The sequence below is a fragment of the Leuresthes tenuis genome, unplaced genomic scaffold, assembly GCF_036924035.1.
Source record: "Leuresthes tenuis unplaced genomic scaffold, fLeuTen1.0.hap1 SCAF_2, whole genome shotgun sequence".
Classification (NCBI taxonomy): domain Eukaryota; kingdom Metazoa; phylum Chordata; class Actinopteri; order Atheriniformes; family Atherinopsidae; genus Leuresthes; species Leuresthes tenuis.
Window position 1 is genome coordinate 37681600 of NW_027325356.1, and position 21035 is coordinate 37702634.

Below are 21035 nucleotides of genomic sequence, written 5' to 3' on the forward strand. Positions count from 1 at the left end.
GGATAGCAGAGAGGGTTTAGACACACAAAGAGCGTTGTGTTGCAGACAAATGGTGGAGTGGTGCGGGGATGGTAAAGCTGGGTGAATCTATGCTTTGTGGTGAAATACAGAATCTGCAAATGTATAGTTATTTCTAACAAGAACAAATGTTGCAATGGTACAAACAATCTAAGTTTAGACTTAGAAACTGGAATAGCTTAGTATAAGATACTCATTGGGAATGGGCTTTGTTGCAGATGCTAATTAGCCACAAGGTGCCGGGGACGCTAGTCTGGTGTGACATTGAAATATTTTCCAGGAAAACAATGAGATGGAGAAAGATGTTAATGGTAAAAAAAATGTCTCTTCCCCCAATAAAAAAAAAACTTACCAATAGTTCAGAAACAGGGGTCTAAACCAAACCATGGATTTACATCTCTCTGCTTGCTTTCTTTGACTTGAGTCATAGGATCAGAGGCTTTGTTTTCTTCTCCAGTTTCCCCATTTAGCAAATTTCCTGCATCTCATAGACTATTTAGATAGATTATTTCCTGGGATACTTCCTGAATTGTAAAATTGATTTTCTAAAAGACCTTCAAACTGTTTGTCTTTTTGAGCAATTGCCTGAAAGATTTTGCATGATTGAAATTCCTTGTTTCATTTGATTATTCATGACATCAATGTAGAGTTTTACCTGCAACTATAATTCATTGTAGGTTAAAAAATGGGTCAGTTGTTGATTGTGTTTTAGTTGTTTATTCTGAGAGCATTTTTCTGTAAAATTCCTACAAAATTCCTCTTTTGCCTTTGCTTTTGGCAGATGTAGCATATGTCACTGTGATTTGTTTCCATATGCCCGGAATGCACACAGAAATATGCAATGTGCCAAGAGAAAAAGCAAAAATGGTGTCAAAGTATAAATGGAACGGAAGAGGAGAAGATGTGGGATGGATTCTCAGGTTATAAAATAATATATGTATATATATTTATATATGACCATATATATTTTACTGCAAGCTGCCTGGATGATTGAACTGACTTTTTAAAATTCTCCCTGCATCCCTGCTTTATGTTAAAAAATTCTCCAACACCACAGTCTAGTTTCCCGACAATGAGGGGAGAGAAGGTTAAAAGCGAACCTAAAGCTAAAGAGGTTGGCAGACACTGAAAGGGCGCAGGCGCGTGCATGGGGGTTTAAACGGGTTCTCCACGGCTCGACTGGCCGGGCCCCCGTGGGAATCCCGCCGTCTCTGCACAATAAAACACGGATAGGGCTGTCAGCACCCGCCATACACATTACAGAGATAAACAGGCATTTTCACATTCTCCTCCTGTCACACACATGCACACGCAGCGTAAATCCCACCTCTTGTCAATTTTTCTTTTCTGCTGGGCTCCTGAATGCAGGCCCATAGAGTCTAAAGATCTTAATGCAGTCATTAAAGCTTTCATGCTGCTCACTCAACTCAACTTTTTTCCTGAGTTGTACCCATAAGCTTGGCTGAACTCACAGCCAGCTCCGAAATGGTGACCACTACCACACATAATAAGATCCATGGATGTCAAACTGCTTTATTTTCCTGAATGGACAATCGCCATGATATCTGGACTATACAATTTTCTTAACCCAAACAAAGAAGGGATGTCAGGACACACAAGGCTGTTTAATAGCTTTCGCCAAGATAAGAGAAATGGTATGCTTAAGATTAGGGTCCGGAAATGTCCTCTCAGATGGTGGGAAACTTAGTGGAAAACAGTGGCTGTATGTTGGAGGTGTAACCGATAGCTGTCTGGCTTGTTCAGCCTCTGACACCGGAGAAAGTTCCATCCAGACTTGTTGCGGCATGGCTGATGGTGAACAAAATCCCATCATTAACATCAGACACAGGAAGCTTACATTTCTATTTTTACCATGTGGTTTGAACCCAAGATTCATTGTCTCAGCATCCTATATTTAGAAAATATTTATGTATATATGAGTGCAACTGAACAATAAATGAGCACAATGCATTTGTGTTTGTCTGTGTAGTGTCTCTGAACCCAAGACATGGATCCCAGACTGTTCTTTGGGGCAGTGCTGTAAATCAAGCCAGCTCCAGTTCCCTCAGCCAAAGGCCTACATACTGTAGAAGCGAGGTCATTAATTCAGTGCTGTTTCAGCTTGTTACTTCGCTGCACTTTCACCTGGTTTCCTCCTTTGCCTGCTGTACAGGTCCATGAATGTACACTCTCCCTTAAAAATGCATGCCATTAAGCACACTGTCTGGACAGATTTTTTCTTCAAAGAAATTAAGAAATCTTGCTGCTGGAAATAAGTGAGATGAATGGAAAAATAACAATCACAACGTCGGCTTTGATGTATTCCTCCATCTGTTTAACTTGGTCTGTTTACCATCACTTTTCTATATCTTTCTAAGTCTCAAATGTTTGTTTAGTAAAAATTCTATTCCAGATTTAGAAACATAATTTCCTATGTACTTCATGGTTCAGCCTACTGTATGGGCAGTGTTTAAATATGCCGCAGGATTGTAAACACCCTGGCTATGGTCACTACCCAAATTCCAAAAAAAAATCTCTGATGAGCCAGTAACTACAGGTAACCTAAAATGCCTAACCTTTTTCAAAAAGGCAAGAGCTACATGCTGATGGCATGCTAATGTGCTAATAATATCAATGCTAACATGCTTTTGTTCTGTTTCTTAGAATATTTGCCATCATTTACAATCTATCTACAATGTTTTATCTGTATTTATAATTTCAACCTACTGAAAGACATTTAACTCTTCTTTAGAGGCTTTGCTGCCTGTTGACTCACTGCTGGCTCCTTCTAATTTTGATTGAAAAATAATTCATAAAGACAGGAAACTAGTCAACTAACAACTAACAATAGGATGAGTATATGCTCACTTAAATCCTACTGCTCATAATAAGCAGGCCAGTCTTCATAATAGTCACCTTTACACTTGTACAGTTTACATTATATAATTATAACATATATGATTTTAGCACAAACATTGCAACGAACATGAAGCTGTGAGAAGAGTTATTGCTACAACATAAGCTGCATCCACAGCATATAAAGCTGCAAATTCCCCATCAGATTCAGTCTTTCGCTATCCAAAAGCAGCAGCAACAGCAATATTTGCACTTGTTTTGTGATTTTGTCTCTTTGATGCTGAATGCAGTTTCTTTGCAGGGGGATGCGTTGGCGAAGTCACTGTTCGCTTGCACTGTTGTAATTACTGTGCTTTTCATGAATTTCTACTCAACTCTGCTCTGTTTGTTTGTTTCTCCATGCTATATTATATGTCTGTTTATACAAATGTTTCTCCTTCTGTTCCTTCCAAGGCAGACCAGACTCATGCCCCACTTAGTGGTACCAAATGTTTTTACAGTAAATAGGGGTCTAGTCCCAATGTATCTCAGTAGTATATTTCAGCCTCATAGCACATACCTTTGTTATTTTCTTTTGGGTTTTTTTTTTTCAAATTCTGTTGATAGCTGTTGTTTAGTTTTTGACATTTTAAACAGTTTCATACAAAGAGCATTTTTAAGGAAGAAAAACAATGCGTTTTTGAGATACATGTAATGGTTAATGGTTGATTCATAACTGGATCACATCGTGGGGAAGATAAATATTTCACACCTCTAATCACAACTCATCTATTAGAATTCACCAGACCGGGACAGCTCAGACTGAAACTTCTCTTGTCAGTAGTAGAACAAACATAAAAAAGACATTAGATATCAGCAGTTGCTGAGGACTGATTCAAAAGGACAGGGGATGCAAAGTGCTTTCGTGTGTTTTTCAAAAAAAGAAAAAATTAGGGAGTAAGTAGAGTAGGGAGATGAACACAAGCTGAGCGGAGTGGTGGCTGACCACAGCAAACAGGCAACGTTGAGACTGCTCAACCACAGTGTATGTGTGCCTGTGTGGGCGCACCTATAATAGAACAGATCCACGGGTTCCTGAAAATTTGGCAACATTAGAAGCCATGCCACATATCCCACAACCGAGCACACGCAAAAAATGCTCTGACCAACAAACACAGCAGCACTTACTATGCAGGGCAGGGCTGTGTGTTGCAGAGATGGGAGCCCAGCGTCGGCCTGGTGTGGGGGTTACACATGCTGGAGTTCACCTGACTTTTCTGGTCCTGCAGACAGATAGCCTTGGTCGAGATGCGACCTGATGGAGGGATGGGAGTAAAAAAGGACCACATTGCTCTAGATTAGATGAATAATTTTACATCTTTAGAGTCCATGCCTATATGACAAACTGTGAAAAACTCCTGTCATGAAATTTCCTGTCAAAAACTGAGCATCCTCACCAGTTAATGATCCAGGTGGAAACATGAAAAGCAAACTGTTCCTGAATTGCAAGAACACTGAAACTTAATGATGTGCTTCATATTGTTATTGCTAAAGAAAAAGATGCCACTACAGTCCTGTTCACACATTTTTAACACAAGTAGACAACCTGTTCTGACTCCCAACTCATCACAAACTGATGGAAGATCAGGAGCTTGCAGCATCAGTTTAGAATGCAGTTCACCCCCAAAGTGTCCCTAATGGTGTGCAAGATTTCCCAACTAATTTAAGTCATTAGAAGTGTCACCATGACAACATAGAACATGTAATGTTCTGTGTCTTCTAACATCTAATATTTGCACTTCTAGTTAACTGAAATAAAATAATATAAATATATATATATCAATTATGTATAATTAAAATAGAATGAAAAAAGTCAAAACTTAGATAGGCAGTGGACCAGCAACCTCACGACTGAACAAGACGATGTTTGGGAGTGAGGAGCTGGGTCTCTTTCCCCCTCCTCCCCTCTGACCGCCTCATGTGGTCTGCAGAGGAAAAACTGGCAATATATAGCTGTGGAGCATCCTGAAAGTGATGGTCAAGGGTTACAATGTGAGCTGAAAATTGGCGGTAAGAGCTCTTGACCATGCATCAGTGTGTGAGGAGTCAGGAATGAGAATGAGTTGGAAAAGAAAGCCAAACTAAGTTGGGAGTGGAAAATTGCAGCTCAGGGCAGAGTTTCAGCAAAAGTCATTTCCTCTACACATCACATGTACACAAAGAATGCTATCTTAAAATATGAGCTAAAGTTCAACAGAGTCTCTTTATTGGAAGATTTCAGTACAAAGTTGCTAATCCGATGTTACTTTGGCAGATGAGCCAAAATGTTTGGCCCTGTGCACAGACCAGCTTCGAAACAGTCTCACCTCCAGCACACGGCGCAGAGCAGTCCGAGCGCACCACACCCCAGCTGTACTCGGGTTTCCTCTCAGTGCGAGGCAGGGTGTACTCCCACAACACACCTGGGTTCTTTCCCTGAAGAAGGATCTGTGAGCCAAGAAAACAGAATGTCAGAAAGGTGTCAGCTGTGTGAGTAGAATTTGTCTTGCAACCTTTATTCATCTTGGGAAAACACACTGATGACCGGTACCAAAACCTCTTTTCTGCTGCTAAGGGAGAGACAAACCAGCAACCATCAATTCTTACCAAAGATCTCCAAGTAAATATTAGAATTCAGGCAACAAACTTAATGTAAAACCAATGAGGATGTACCAGACAAGTTTACTCATACTGCTGGATCAAACTAAAAATAAAATTCTAGAAACCATCTTTCTTCCAAAGCACCTGAGAAAGCATTTATGGCTCAATGCAGAGTGAACATAATGTGGCTATTACTTTTTTAGAAGTTATCTCTTTTTTTTTTTTACCACATCCTTCACATTGACCTGTTACCATCTCCATGGGATTTATTTGGACATTCAAGTCAAGCACAGAGTAACGGATGAATGAAAGTAGACATACCCATTATAGGAGAAGAATTAGGCTGTCATTAAAAGAACCTCATGAGAATAAACTGCTATGGTTAAGAGCTTTATTTGAAGTGTATTTACATAGTCAGCTCTTAGTTTGTCATTTCAAACCATTTCCGAACACTACACTGGATTTGGGGCAGTTTAGTTGTGTTTCTTTAGCAGCACACCTGTTTTATTCACTTTGGGTCGAGAATGATCCTCAATCCATTTGGCAGTTTCTATAAAGTCCAGCTGTCATGATCAATTCTTGTGCTTGACGAACATCAGTCCATCAGTATGTGTATAAGAAGCTTTGACAGGCATGTTTTCTTTGGGGTATATTCTACAGAACAAAGGAATCCACCATTAGCCATCCAACTTGGACAGACAAGAACCTCATGGGCTCAATCCACTTTAACAGTTCTGGAGCGCTTCCACTGACTCAACCAATCACCTTTTAATGCTTAAAAACTGTTGAATGGGTATAGCTTAGATGGGGTACTAGGACAGATGTTCATCTCAAGTGAAGCAAGAAGCTGTTGTTTAATGTCTGCGGCATATGCAGGCAAAAGAATATCCAGACTTTTGAATAGCTGGAGGGACATATCAGTGTACGGAAACATTTAGAAATAAATGGATACACTGACAGAGGCAGGCAAACGCAGTAATCCAAAAGGGCTGGTGTTCAGACGGAGAAACATGAGGCAAAGATACGAGAGGAAAAATGTTTGCTTTCATATAAGAGCTTAGTTATTGGTGTTTGTTCTGATCATTTGTCCCATTCACCAACACTTGCAGCCACAGCAAAGGCTGGGACACACGGCAGATGTGAGCAATCAACCAATTTTGGACACAGATACTATTTGCACATTTTAGCTTCATTGTTACCATTACTGGCAATGTAACTCCTGTGCTTGCAAAGTAAAAAGTCAAACTCAATAAAAGCCTGTGAGAAAATGACCAAATTTCTCACTTGATTTCTTCCCTCAGTAGAAGTTTTCCTAAATGTTTCTGGCTACCCTGGCAGGGAAGGTTTCAGTTTGAAAAGAGCAAAATGGTCACCACCAAACTCAAGGCACAAACCACAAACCAATGGGTGATGACATGGTGGATATCTATTTCATACAGTCTGTAAATGTGACTTACACTTAATAATATGATTGTTACGCTGCAGAGACCTTCTTATTTCTCAACATAGAACATTCTGTCTGTGGGCGAAGTTGAAAAACATATATATTTCAACTTCACTTAATGCTTGCAAACCCAGTTTCCTAAATATCTAAATATCACACTTTTTTCACATCCATTTTTGCAAGCTTTCCTGCTGGATTACAACCACCAAATATAAATCCGTGCACATGTGAGAAAAGTAAAAAACACGCTGCCCATTACAGCTACATATTTCTGTTGTTCCTATCAACCTTTTTGCCAACTATCATCCAGAGGACAAACAAGCAAGGGGCCAGTCATCCAGACTCACTTAACTTCTTGAAGTTTCTCATTAGTTGTATGTATATCGTGACAAACAGTAACTTGCTGCTGACAGTAAGCAGTTTCTACTTCAATCCTCTCTGTTGTCAGTCAGATGAGTCTATATTATAGAGCCTCTGAATCTTTTCACTATATTTTGTTCTGTAGATGATGAAATATTCCAAGTCTTTACACTGAGGAACATTAATATGAAATTGCTCTATAATTTGTAGATGTAGTTACTTACAGATTGCTGAACCGCTTCCTATCTTTGCTTCTGAGAGACTCCGCTTCTCGGAGGTGCTCTGTTTATACCCAATTATGTTAATGACCCAACAAGTTCCTTCAGGTGTTTCTTTTCAAAACCACTTACTTTTCAAGCTTCTGTTGACCACATCCCATCTTTTTAAGACGTGGGACTGACACTGAATTCAAGATGAGCTGATATTTTTCATGAAATCAGAAAATTACTCACTTTGAACACCCTATGTAGATAAAATATTGGTTTATGAGATGTGAAAATAGTCAGTTTTCTTTTTTTGTTATGTTTTTTACATTTTACACAGCATAATAAGAGGAAACAAAAATGGTTCTTGAGTGATTAAACTATATAAGTTAAGATAAAAATGAGACCTCCACTGACTTGGATTATTCTTTTCTATTTAACTTATATTCAATGTTGGCTACTGAATGACTTCCATAATAACGGCTGCAGATCCTGAGGTTGTGTGACTGATGTTAATCTGTCTAAATACAGCTCAACAGCAGACCACACAATATCTTGGTTTTCACAACCCAACAACTATACCACTCATCAAGTCAGATGAGTCGATGATGAATTGCTATGTGGTGGATACAGATACCAGACTTACAATGCTTTCCCCTGGACTGGCATGACCTTGCCTTACCAAACCACAAGCATCTCAATTCCAGGGGGGATATAATCCTACATGGCATCCACTCCGGAAGCAGCCATATGTTATGTCTTTTGCTTTCTCCTCCTCCTCTTGTGAACTACTTCAACTCCCCTTTCCCTCCTCAGTTCAACCAGCTGAGCGGCTGTGCAGATGTGAACACCTTGTAACAGTTTACGCTCACACTCCCCGACACTTGTTTTTCTATCAATGTTTCAAGCTGAGTAAGGGTCTGCAAGTGAGGGTCTGTGCACACATCCTCCCCCATCTCCCTCAGTTTTCTGTCACAGTGCCATTTAAGCAGAATGTGTGAAACAGATGAACATCTCCACTGAAAAAGAAAGGGGAAAAAAAACTTGCTTTGCTTCATTTGCAGTTAAAGTCTCTGTGCCCTGACCTTAACTTCTCACATCCAAAGTTCAATTGCAGAATTCTTAATCTTTTAATCTCCATCCCCTCTCTCTATCCTCGCTTCTCTGTCAACCTCTGTCTGCTTTTTTGTAATTACAGGACATACTTATAGAGATTATGCTCGCATCATCTGCAAATCAGCTGCATGCTGTCACTGAGTGCTCTGCAGGACAGATGTGTGACTGGGACTCACAGACAAGCAAGAAGAACTCAGCCAGACTTAGAAAGCCCCTTTCTTTAGAAAACCTTTTTACGTTACTGCATTTGACTTGTATCCAGAAATGGTCTATTTTGGCTGTGACGACAATGTATTAAACCAGACAAAGCGGTGGTGATTTTGGTTGCACAATAGGTGCAACCACAATGTATGTTATAATCTCCCCGCTGTACAAAGCTACAGTGAGTATGCCAAGCATTTACTGAAGCAGGAAATCAGTTTCTAAACTATGATGGCTATATATGTGAAGCATGACAGACAGTTTCATTACACTGTTTGTTTGCAATTTTCTTCCAAAGTAATTTTAACTGAATCTTTCAGCTGTGATAATGCCACGCTCCTTGATCCCAGCAATTAACTTGCCAATAACAATGTCATCATCATGCTGCGTTCCAGCTGTTCTCTGGCTTTCTCTTGGCTATGCTGAGTTTTCCGGTGTCCACTGGAAACATTTCAGGAGCCACATTTCCAATATTATTCACAGTTGTTTCTGTGGCACTTTTATTTAGTCACAGTTACTTCACATTCACACACCTTAGCCTGTATGTACTGTAAAAGATGGGTATAGCCACTGTGATGTCATCAAGTGACATGTGAACTGTCATTTTCGGTGCAAATCTGTTGGTTTCCTTAGCTAGGATATTAATTTTTTGAATTGGCTCTATATGAATTAATTGGATTATGATTACAATGAATTGAATTCCAATTGGCTTGAATTGGACTATATTACTTAAGTGCCTTGAGATGACAATTGTTGTAATCTGGCGCTATATAAATAAAATTGAATTGAATTGAATTGAATTGAATTTTCAAGCCTCAAATTCGTCAGTTAACCGTTGCCATGTTAGGGCTTAGCAACCAAAAGCAACATACAATGCTGAGTACTTTTTAATTTGTAGAATATAGGGTAGATATGAAATCTAAGTGCAACTAACATCAAAGGTATATAAGAGGAGATATTGTGGGAGGGAAACAAACAGATGATAACTGCCAACACTCAAGAACAGTAGGTGGGATAAAAAAATATAAGTAAAACCCATTCTGTCTGAAAATACTATCGTTCTTCAGACCATATCGCCCAGCTCTATGAAAGGATGGATTTGAGCAACAACCGACAGATGCGACTGCACATCTTTTGGATCAAGCCTCAGGTGGTCATTTAAATAAAGTGACTCACAGAAATGTCAGAAAGGTCTTTTTTCAACTTACAACTATACTCACAACTAAAATGAATGCATGATATTAAATTATTGTTTCTGTATTTGATGTATTTGTTCCACTGCAGTGTGAAGGGCATTTTGAACTTCAGAGAAGCAGTCGGACAACAAAAGCGTCACATGGAGAACGGCATGTTTGTGGATAATCCATGGATGTTTCGAGAATAATTGGATTCTGGACTGAAAAACAGTGCCCACTCTACCAAGACCTGAAGTTACCTCTAAACAAGGGCACAGAAACCCTGACATGTCACACAAGAGCTAAATGAGTACAGGGAAATGTCTTGCCTGGCACTTGAGCCAAAAAATGTGTAGCTTCCGGGTTTGCTTCCAGCTTGTGGGGCCCACATGCACATTAGTGTTTCCACTGCTGGTCTTGCCTTAGCAATGGTCTAAACACAAAGCACAGCTGAGACAGAGGAAAGTTGTGTGGGCGTTTAGTCATAAACCAAACTACCAGGTCCAGATCTGGGAACTATAAATGTCAAATATTGCAAATTTTGGGTCAATCCAGCTGGTAGGGATTTCTATAAGTAAGTGAAAATACTGATCTCCTGATGAACCATCTATTTTCTACGTCCACTTTTAGTGCCACAGAAAAGGTTCGGGGATCATCAACCAAATCGACTAACCAGGATCCATTCTGTGAGGTCCTTGGATACCTGCACCAACTTTATAGCAATCCTCTAAGCTGTTGAAAATTTTCAGTGTGAACCATAGCAGTGAATCAGTTAATGAACAGTCCAGCACCGCAAAGGCCCAGGACTAGCATGCCCAGAAAAAGTGAATCTGCAATGATTTTGAAACTGAGACTGAAACCACAAAACAAATGTTGATGTTCTTGTGTTGTAGCTCTACAGTCCTGCCTAACTTCAGGACTTATCCACACCTAACCATTGTATTCTTATGAGTCAAGAACAATGTCATATATAGAAAACAAAAAAAGGATAATAGCTTTGAACTATATCTTTCAAGCTACAGCCGACTACACAAAGGTAGGGACTTTACGTGTAGTGTATTTCATTAGGGGCTGCGTGGTGATGTGGCAGTTAGGACCGATGCCTCACAGCAAGAGGGTTCCTGGTTCAAATCCTGCTATCTAGGTGCTACGAAGATTTATGACAACTAAGTACTTTGAAGGCTTGACAGAGATATAGCAGTGTTCTTTGTTTGTTAAATTTTCAACCTCTTTTTTTTAGACATTCTTGCAAACTAGACAGACAGAACCATGTTAGTCGTATAGGGGAAGTGACCTTCAGATAACTAACCTTCTACAGGAAGCGTGTGATTTTAGCCTAATGACCTTTTTGAGTGAAAGGCTTGCAAGCCATTCAGGAAGTCTGAACTGGACATGTATCAGAATAAAAGAGCACCCCAAATAAACCTCTCCAATACACACATCAGTGCATTCTTGTAGGCACGTCAATGGGCTGTTCATTTGGCAACTACAACAGTAGCTCAATTTAGCTGCTCACAGGCCAAAGCCTCTTCACTAAAATAGCTACATAAACACTTGGATATTTCCTGATGGTCAAACAACTGACAAGCCAAGCATGTATGAAATATAACACTGGCATTTGTCCTGGAGTTAGAGGGCAATGGTTCCTGCTTTGATCACTATATGTCATTAGCCCAAGGGACTGAGTGGAGACTAGCTTTTACATGAACATCACACATGTTGGAGAGAAAAACAAACGTCCAGGGCTCAGAGGTCAAGAGAAAATAGATGCTTTTGCTGACAAAGTTATTGAGAACATCCCCAACCATTCACTTAAACCTTCATATGACACTGCTATTTGTTGAATGTTGGTTTTGCTGTCAGTGGGACAGGCCTGTCCAGCATCATAGTTTGCTGCTTGAGGACAAGCAAAGACTTGCACTCTCTTCAAAGCTCTGGTTTCTAACACACCACTCATTATGAATGTGAAGGAAAGAAAAGGAAAAAAATACCTGCTCATAAATCATCTGCTATACTGTGCAGAACATCTCACTCTAGGCAACCATCTGATTTTATACTCTTCATCCCTGCCTCCAAAGAGTAGCTGACTTAAGGATTTTACTCGCTCTATTAGCTTCACATCACATGGCTGCAACAAAGCACTTTTGAGGTCAGAGGCCACAGGGGCCACATCCATGGGTTAGAGTATGCATACATGGATGTGAACACGTGACCATGTTTACACTAGAGCTGGCGGTACCAAGAGGCTGTCCTGCTTATAAACGAGGGGCGAGCTTCTGCCATGGGAGACTGATCTGAATTGTGAAAGCTGCACAAAGGCTGAGTTAGACTAATTGTGCCACAACTTGCTCTTTGATGTTTGCATTATTCCCCTGTCATTCTGTTGACGCCTAAATGATTGGTTCACACAAACTTCAAAAAGATGTTTTCTCATCTACAAACCAATGGCCGAGTGAACGGTCGTGCTTAATTGTCGGTGTTGCACAGCCCCATGAGAAGTCTGTTCATTTTATGTGAACAACCAGAGGCAAGATTTAGCTTTGTTCTTCATCTAATTTTCTTTATATATTTACAACTGAGCAACATAAGATTCGTAGTGTGACAATAACCTTTTTTTCTCTCTTTCTCTCTCTTTCTTCACAGCGTCTCACATTTTTCTAAAGAAAAAACTCCCACTACACCCATCCATCCCCACATCATTCCTGACATGACCGAGCACTTAAAAAGAATTTATCCCACACAGAAGATCACCAGCTAAAAGCACCTTTGTTCTCTTTACCAAACCAAACTACTTTTTCAACCTAAGCCTCATCATGTCCAGGCTTAAGGACAGCAGTTGCAGCAGCTCTGAGGTCTTGTCATAGTCAATTGCCGTAAACGAACGTCACTCGGCAGCGGCGGCTTACTTCAAACTCCAGCGTCTCATTAGTAGGTCCGGCAGCATACAGGCTCTCCGGCTTGTTGAAAGAGCGCTGGTAGTCGAACACGGTCCCGGCAAAGTAGAACCTCCCCGGCCAGTCCACAGTCCAGTCCCCTGTCAGGTAGTACTTTCTCTTCAGGGAACGGACGGCCAGGTAGCTGGTGGACACTTCCCTTTCCTGAATATGAATGCTTCGAGCTCCAGCTGGAACTGTCACCATAGAGTAATACTCTGGAGCAAAAGAAGAAGGAAACCAGTTATGGTTAAATTAATGTCACATATTTTCTTATTATTGCTTTTTAATCCCTACGGTCATGTTTGACCCTCCTGTGAATCTACCATGCACTCAACCCCTTTCTCTGCTGAGTCAGCTCATTATCTAGAGGGATTAGACCCACGTGTCTGTCCATGGTTGTACTCTGTGGCCATGTTGGTCCACTTATGTCTTCCTTTGTCATGCAGAAATACTCAGCGTATGCTACTTAACATGTACAGACACGAGATAAACTGACCATTAGCCCGGTGCTGAAGGGTGTACTGGCCCTTGAAGAACTTGCATGTAGAGTTGCCCCCCTTACAGAGCCCACAGGCATCCAGAGAAACCTTGGAGCCCAGAATCTGATCACAGCCCACACCCTAAACATACACACAAAAAAATAGCATAAGTGAGAATGGAGTCAAGATAAAAACAGAAATATGTATGCAGAATAAATTAAACTAATGCATATATTGTTATCGATGTTAACATCTGGTTTATCATAACTTCTGCAGCCTGGTAAGTGGATAAGACAGACAATACAACCATGGGAAGGAGATGCAGATTATCCACGTCTTTCAACTTAAAAAATCTTTCTTTCTGCAATAAAACGCACTTTTACTTCTTCTAATTGTGTTGCTTCTTCTATATCCTGTGTACTCGTGTTACACATTTTCTGTCAGTGTCATCACAAAAGAAAAATCTCAAAAAGCAACATTTTTCTTTCGAGCAAATTTACCTCACACACTCCGTCAATGCATACGTCTCCTTTGTGGTCAGAGCAGGAGGTTCCATCTTTCACCTTGCTGGACATTGCGAAGAAAAAGTCAAAGTCTTCTGCGATGCAGTACAGCTTACAGATGTCCTCATCTGTGCAGATAAGGAACAGTTATACACAGTAGCATAAAGATCAACAAGAAAGGTTGCATCAATAAACTGTGCAAATTGAAGCTACAGAGGCTACTGTGTTGCAAACTGTCACAAACACAGAACATAAAGTTGCTGCTGGAAGTGGAAACGACAGAAACTGGCTATGAATGCATCCAGAGGTGCTCATGAGGGGCCACAAGTTTATTCTTTATTTCATATCAGTCATCACAGACAAGTTTCTACAGTCATCTTTGATTAAAATAAATGACGGTTAAGGTGACTTGGCCCAAGGTCCCATAAGGCAGTTCAGCATCTGTTCCTCTCTACATCACCCCCCATTCATCAGCAGCTTAAACCGGTCTGGGACGACAGCCAAACACTCTGCTCCTCCTTGCGGCACTCTCTCGCTCCCTTTCTCAATGTAAAAAAGCTGGCCCGCAGGCTTCCTTTTTAAATCCATCCCCACTTCGTCTGAAGGTACAGGTAGCTACATGCACACTACACAAAGCCACAGTTTCCTCTGGCTTTTTGGCGCCAATCATTGCAAAAGTAAATAGAGGTTTGCATTACAGTAATGCTTTATAAAAAGATCTAGACAAGCAGTGGAGCACAGAACATACTAGATCTGCAGAATTAAGACAAGAAAAAGCTTGTCCTGAGCCACCTGTAAATCACTTTGCATTCAGCAGCTCGGTGAACTTCGAACAGTGCCAAGAATAGGGTAAATCACTTTATCTATTTAATCAGCTGACCACCTTACCATCTACTTTGGTGTAGGGCTTCCATTTATAGTACCAGCCCCTAAAAGGCTTGCTGTTGTACTCAGCACACTGTTGCGCCCGGAAGTCCACAGCTCCTGGAGGGCAAGGCCGAGTGTTACACAGCTGATTGAGACGACTGGAACCCGAGCAAAATTTGCCATTGTTCTGCGGCCTAGATAGAATACAAGGCAAATGAACATTTGTTGTATTATCACAGCACTGTTGGGAATATATCAATAGTGTCACAGGTTAAGCTTTAAATTAACTTTAATTCATCAGATTAGTTCATAGAAGAACCTGTAGATCAGAGGACAAGACCCCCCCAAGAAACTATGTGCCTTCGTCTTGTGCTCATTACTGCTTAGGTGGGTTTTCTGTGTCAAAACGTCCTAATATTCCAGAACATTGTGTTGCATGGTTAGGCTTGGGTTAGCTTAGGTTACAGATACTAAATGATGACATCAAAATACTGCGACATTTTCTGCGAGATGACTAAGTTGGAGCGATCTTCAAAAACAACAAGGCTTTTGGGATGGTTCCAGTTACCAGTGGTGTGGATTGAGCAGCAGTGGTCCAAAGGTGGTTCGAACTGCAGTGAAAGATTTTTCAATAATGTCAGTATTTATTGGCTGCTTAGTTACTAATTTGTTGTATTGGTCAGGTAAACATAAAAAATGCAATATTTATTTATCTCCAAGCCTGGACTGATCCTTTGAAGTAACGCCAGAGAATTTGACACATTTCTGCTCTTTGGCGCCCCCTCCAGTTGTGGGATGTAACACCACCAGAATAAATAACAAATTTCTGTGGCAAGTCCACCAAATATACAGCCATGCACATTAATTTGTTGTCATGTTGAAGATGCCGCAAAGCTGCCATCAAACAACTTGAAAGTGCCAAGCGACTGTGAGGCATCACTGCGTATCTCAGCTCCTGGGCCCAGTTTCAGGCCCTGGAGCATAAATAACAATGTCAATGTACATCAAAATGAGTCAGAAACACATAGTTTCAAGGTTCAAAAACTTCCCTAGTGTTGCTTTAAGTTTTGTCAAGTTATAGTGAAGCTATAGTTATTGTGAAGCTATAACTAGGTGAAGTTAAATTTAGATCAAGGTTATAATTGGAGAAGACCTCATTCAAAGGGACCATTTCTGTCTTTCTTGAGTCTTTGCCAGTTGCATGGCAACCTGTCCAATCCATCATTATTCAGGTCAAAAAAACACTTCAGCACATTAAGTTGTTAAAAAGCAACAATTTTGTTTGTAAAGACCATCTTTTGTAAGGATTTAATTAACAAGATGTGAAATGTAAAGTTTTTAGAATTAGTGTAGAGACCCTCATCCAGTTTTAATTAGAAATTTTGCAAACTGCATTACCTCTTCTGTCCATTTATTCGTACCAATTGGCAAAGTTTAAATGTTAGTTTTGGAGCAACGGGTTTGAAACTGTAGGAGCGTGATGAAACTTTAACATGTCATCAAAATGATTAAAGAAATCACCTTGTTGACAGAGAGAAGCCTTTAGAGAAATGAAGGTCAAATGAACATCAGGATGCCATGTCAAACTTCCAGGGCTTTCTTAACTCATGCCAGGCATTCCGACACAACCACCAACAGAGAAAATTGAGTTTAGTTGTTTACCAAAGTGCCTTGCACACACACAGCCCGAGGAACCAGTCTGTCTCTAATAAAAACAGTTCACAGAGTGTTAAAATAAAGCAAAATGCTTTGGAAAGGGATGCCGAACAGAACCATTTCACACCACATGCAGAAGGCATCTCCTCTGAATATTTCTGCAGCAGCATTGAAAATGTCTGCATGAAATAGATGTCAGCAGCAATGACAAGCAAATACTCATGTTGACTGCTAGATTGCATTTTTCTTCAACTCGACAGCTCATTCCCTCCATTTGGACCTGGATTCAATCACAGAATGGCTTTGCTGCCAAGACTGACAGAGCTCCATTCAAGGTGTGTGTGCATGTGTGTAGATCTGCTATGTACCAATCATGCTTCCCTTGGTGAGAAGGGGAGATTTGGTGCGGGTTTTCATAGTCCCGATCCTATTAAGACTTAATGGCAGACAAACACAGCCCATATGGTAATGTGCTTAGAGCAGGCCAGTGGGGGACTACACGGCATACCCTATCAGTCAAGTCCTCACGATCAGAGCACAGAGGATGGACAATTTACTAGAGAAGGGAGATGGACCAACTTCATTGACTTTGTACTGTCTGTCCATAGTCCTTGTTTCTGTTTCTCTTCTCTCAGTCACCTTATTCTCTTTTCTTTGGATCAGCTTCACAATAACACGGCAGAAAGCTAATCTGAAAGTTTTCAGTGTGCAACCCTTCTGACCCTTATGGGTGCTTACATGTCCCAGTAGCCTGATAAATCTGCCCAGCGACAGAAGCGGAAACTCCTGCAGGCCAGAGGTCATCACTTGAACTGTTGTCTTCCTCATGACTCACCTGCTTCCTCCCGGCCCCACTCAGGGTTTCCCACTCTGCATTTCACACATGCAAATAGATCCACATTCCTCTGCTGTGCTATTGGTCTGAAACTAGTCAAGAGCTTTATATGTCTCTTCTAAACAAGAGTCCATCTGAGCACCACTGCATTGTTCATCCTAACAAATCAAGTGTATAAGAAAACGTGCTCCCTGCAAACCAGGTCAAGATCATAAACGTAATCTCCCAGGCTTGTTGGTGAGGATTAAGTTGACTGTGTTTGATCTGGCAGGTGGTCTTCAGGGAATGAAGGAGCAGAGATGGAAGTGGATGAAGGGTGGACAAGAAGGGGAGAAGATTCATTCAGATTTTAGAGCTGTTCCTAAAAAGCAAAAGAGGCTCATCCTCAGATATCCTTTACAAGACTGGGGAGAAGATACATATTAAAAATGTATGTGTTTGTTTGGTATAAACTGAGCAGAACGTCCCTTACTGTCCAGACAGTTCCGTTTTGGGGTTGAAGATAACATTGGAAAGAAGATTCAGGCTAATCCTTGTTGTTCGGCACAGATTAAGCACAGAGGGAACTTGCCAAAACAATTGCAGAGATTACTGTGGACAAATTGGGAACTAAAACGTGACTCAGGGGTACACACTCCAGTCGGGATGAGGTCTAGCTGTACTCTGTGAACTCTAAAGGGTGGAGGTGTGTTGGACTAAGGATATTGATATTGGGGGAGAAATTATGCTGTATTAGGTAAAGTACCAGCTTAATTTTACTGTCTTCATGGTTCAGCTCTACCTCTAATACCTCTAATAATGATATCATGACTTGGCATTATTGGATTTAATGTCTATTGGTCACCATCTTTCCATCCCCTCTATGTCCCACTGACCCTTAAGTTCACCGTTTAGCAGCTTCAATTCATTCTTTCAGCAGCTGCTACAACAAAGTTCCCTTTAGTGGCACAGGAATGATAAATGAACTTGACAGTTAACCTGCTTTAAAAGGCTCTGTGGCCCTTTTCGGTCTGCCAGTCATGGTATATAATGTGTATCATATGAGGACCGGAGTGCCTCTGAAAACGTCTTTGATCTCTCTAAGGGATTAGGAGACGAGTCGGCTGAGACGGACGGAGCAGCCACATCGGTGTCTGCCTCACTGTTGAGAAGGCAGCAGTGAGGCCGTTGGAGTAAAGAGCATAATGTAGAGGAAAGCCATTAATATATGAGCAGACGTCTTTAAATGGGTTGTTGAAATGGAAAATTGAAAAAAAGAAAATATGGGATGGTGCACACAGCTGAAATTCTTCATTTGAAACTTTTCAGTGGGCTGGAAAAAGCTCAAGTCATACTAGAGTTGATGTGTCTGCCGAAGTACAATTACTAAAAGAAACTGTGATGCCAAACAGACTGTGACTGAGCAGTAGAAAATACGGCCCAGAATCAAAAGGTCTTTAGAGTTGCCAAAATAGGCATCTTTCCTCCTACTGATAACCATAACAATTTAATTACAGATCACCTGTCGATAAGAAAGCATGCTAGTTTCATCTCTATGGCAGCAGCCAACCATTTCAAATAGTCAAAAAGTAGATTAAAGCAACACAAAGTTCAATGTCATGTCAGCTGCTTTCTCTCACAGCGCCATACATGTGTTTCTGCTTGCTTTTTTCTTTTCTACACAGAAAGCAATAACAGAGCAACAACAAAGACGCATTTCCAAATGTATCCAATTTGGCATGGATATGATATCGGACATAGATATCTACACTGAGTTGAAAAGCAAAAACACAGCATTTTTGTCGCAAAGCGTTTCACATTATCAAATTGTATTTTGATGCTAGTCATGGCTGAGGAGACCTAAAGCTTTTAGAGGTTCTCCTTCTCAACTTATCACAACTTATTCCCAAAGAAAATCATTACATTACACATGTCACGCTCTCAGTGTGAAGCTGGTGTCAGTATGCAACGAGTCTGGAGTGAAATAATGTTGAATTCTTACAAGCAAAGCTCAGTGTGACAAAGTGGGTGAGAGACACCATTTGTCTCCATATGCAACATACTTACAACAGTCTGTTAACCATATCTGTTTGTTTTGACTGAATTATTTTTGCTACATATTAGTCAGTGGTCAGTAGACACAAACTATCCCAGGTTTGTTTGTGTTGTGCTTTCTATTTGATTTTAGCTAAAGAACATCAACATCTGTTATATCAAGACGCATCAGTATTCATTTAATTAACTCTCCTTATTGTTGAAAACTGTACTCACCATGTGTTCCGGGGTCAAAAGGAGGAAGCACAGAATTACTTCCTGTATTTACAGCTGTTGACTTAATTTATGACATGAGTGGAGGAGACAAAGTGTGAGGGAAGATATCTGGTTTCGTTCAGTTATAGAAATTGTTTTCTATTCTGTTAGTTTTATGGTTGATAGACTGTGTATGCACCAGTTTACATAAGGCATATCTGAGAGGTGTACAGCAAATTAGTACATTCATTGTACTGTGTAAACCTGCAGATAACTGACCTGCCTGTCAAGGTGGAAGAGTCAAAGGAAGCCATTTTATGATAAGGATCCTAAGGGTATTTAAGACCTGACCTTTTGTCTGAGCAAGGGGAAGGGCCATGACCATGTAGCTTATTTATGGTTTGTTTGAGTTCAGTTATGCTTAGTTTGACAAGTTAACTGTCAGTTATGTAGTTTTTGTTCATACATTTTTGTATTTTTTTTTTTTTTGTTTCAACAAGCACTCTGTCAATAAACACCTGGGTTTCTGGAAGCCATTTGCCTTCTGTCACTAATTCAGCCACTCGGGCTTCGCAACTATCTCACACTCAGGTCAAACTCAGATTCTTGGTTAAAAGCCCATGGTGTCAGTTTTCAAAGCACAGGGTACCCCTTTAGCTCCAATTGCTGATTTTATTCTTTCGTGGTGGATTATCAACCATTACACAGAATGCATCAGGACTACTTGACTTGTAACTTTCATGTCTCAACTATAAACTATAATGTTACCAGTTAGGGAAACCCTGCCTGATGTGTGATGCTTTGAGGTATCCTTAGGCCAGCTTTACACCGAGAACATTGTGTGTGTTTTGCTGAACTGCTGTGTCATGGCTGCATGTGTGAGGTAACTGCCTGCACAACTGTTTTTGAACACAGGGTTGCCTCTGGTCATGACCATAGATACTCTGTTTTGTAGAATGCATAGTTGATATAACTCAAAAAGGAAAAACATCAAAGTTGCTAAATCAATTGAAAATCATTCATTAACATTATTAATCGTTACACAAAAATTGAGCTGTATTTTTACTGTCTGTAAAATACACAATGAAACCATGATGAAAGGTGTGCTGTTGCTGATATGAGGTCAATATAGTGACTAACAATTTTGTTCACTGTGTTCTTTGCTAATAACTGCTTCCCTGATACTCATCTCATGCATGGAAAAATAAGCACCACGTCAAAACTCGAGAAGTCTCGCTGCAGCGGCACAGCTCAGACGCAAGTTTCATGCAGCCGGTATGGATGCTCTCATCTGTTAACATGGGGGCCAAAAATAAAATCCCTACATTACACATATGTCATGCTCCCGGTGTGAAGCTGGTGTCGGTGTGCAAACAAGTTTGGAGTGGAAACAGTTTGAATTCTTGGAAGCAAAGCTCAGGTCAGACTCAAATTCTCTTACTCTATTGAAACTGTTGCTAAGACCCCCAGAATAATGACCACTGAAACCAGTTGAACTCATGAATGTACTTTTTTCCCTGGCATCATTGCCATGATAC

General features: G+C 40.5%; 1 protein-coding gene across 1 annotated transcript in view; it reads right to left on the minus strand.

The window, feature by feature from the left end:
- Positions 1-21035, minus strand: part of adamts18 (ADAM metallopeptidase with thrombospondin type 1 motif, 18) — a 61548-nt gene that overhangs the window by 12597 nt on the left and 27916 nt on the right. The window contains exons 13-18 of the mRNA XM_072381002.1: positions 14799-14971; positions 13908-14038; positions 13425-13548; positions 12899-13143; positions 5220-5340; positions 4042-4168 (exon numbers count right to left, since the gene is read on the minus strand). Of these exons, the coding sequence (XP_072237103.1) occupies positions 4042-4168; positions 5220-5340; positions 12899-13143; positions 13425-13548; positions 13908-14038; positions 14799-14971 (921 nt within the window). The remainder of the gene's footprint in view (positions 1-4041; positions 4169-5219; positions 5341-12898; positions 13144-13424; positions 13549-13907; positions 14039-14798; positions 14972-21035) is intronic.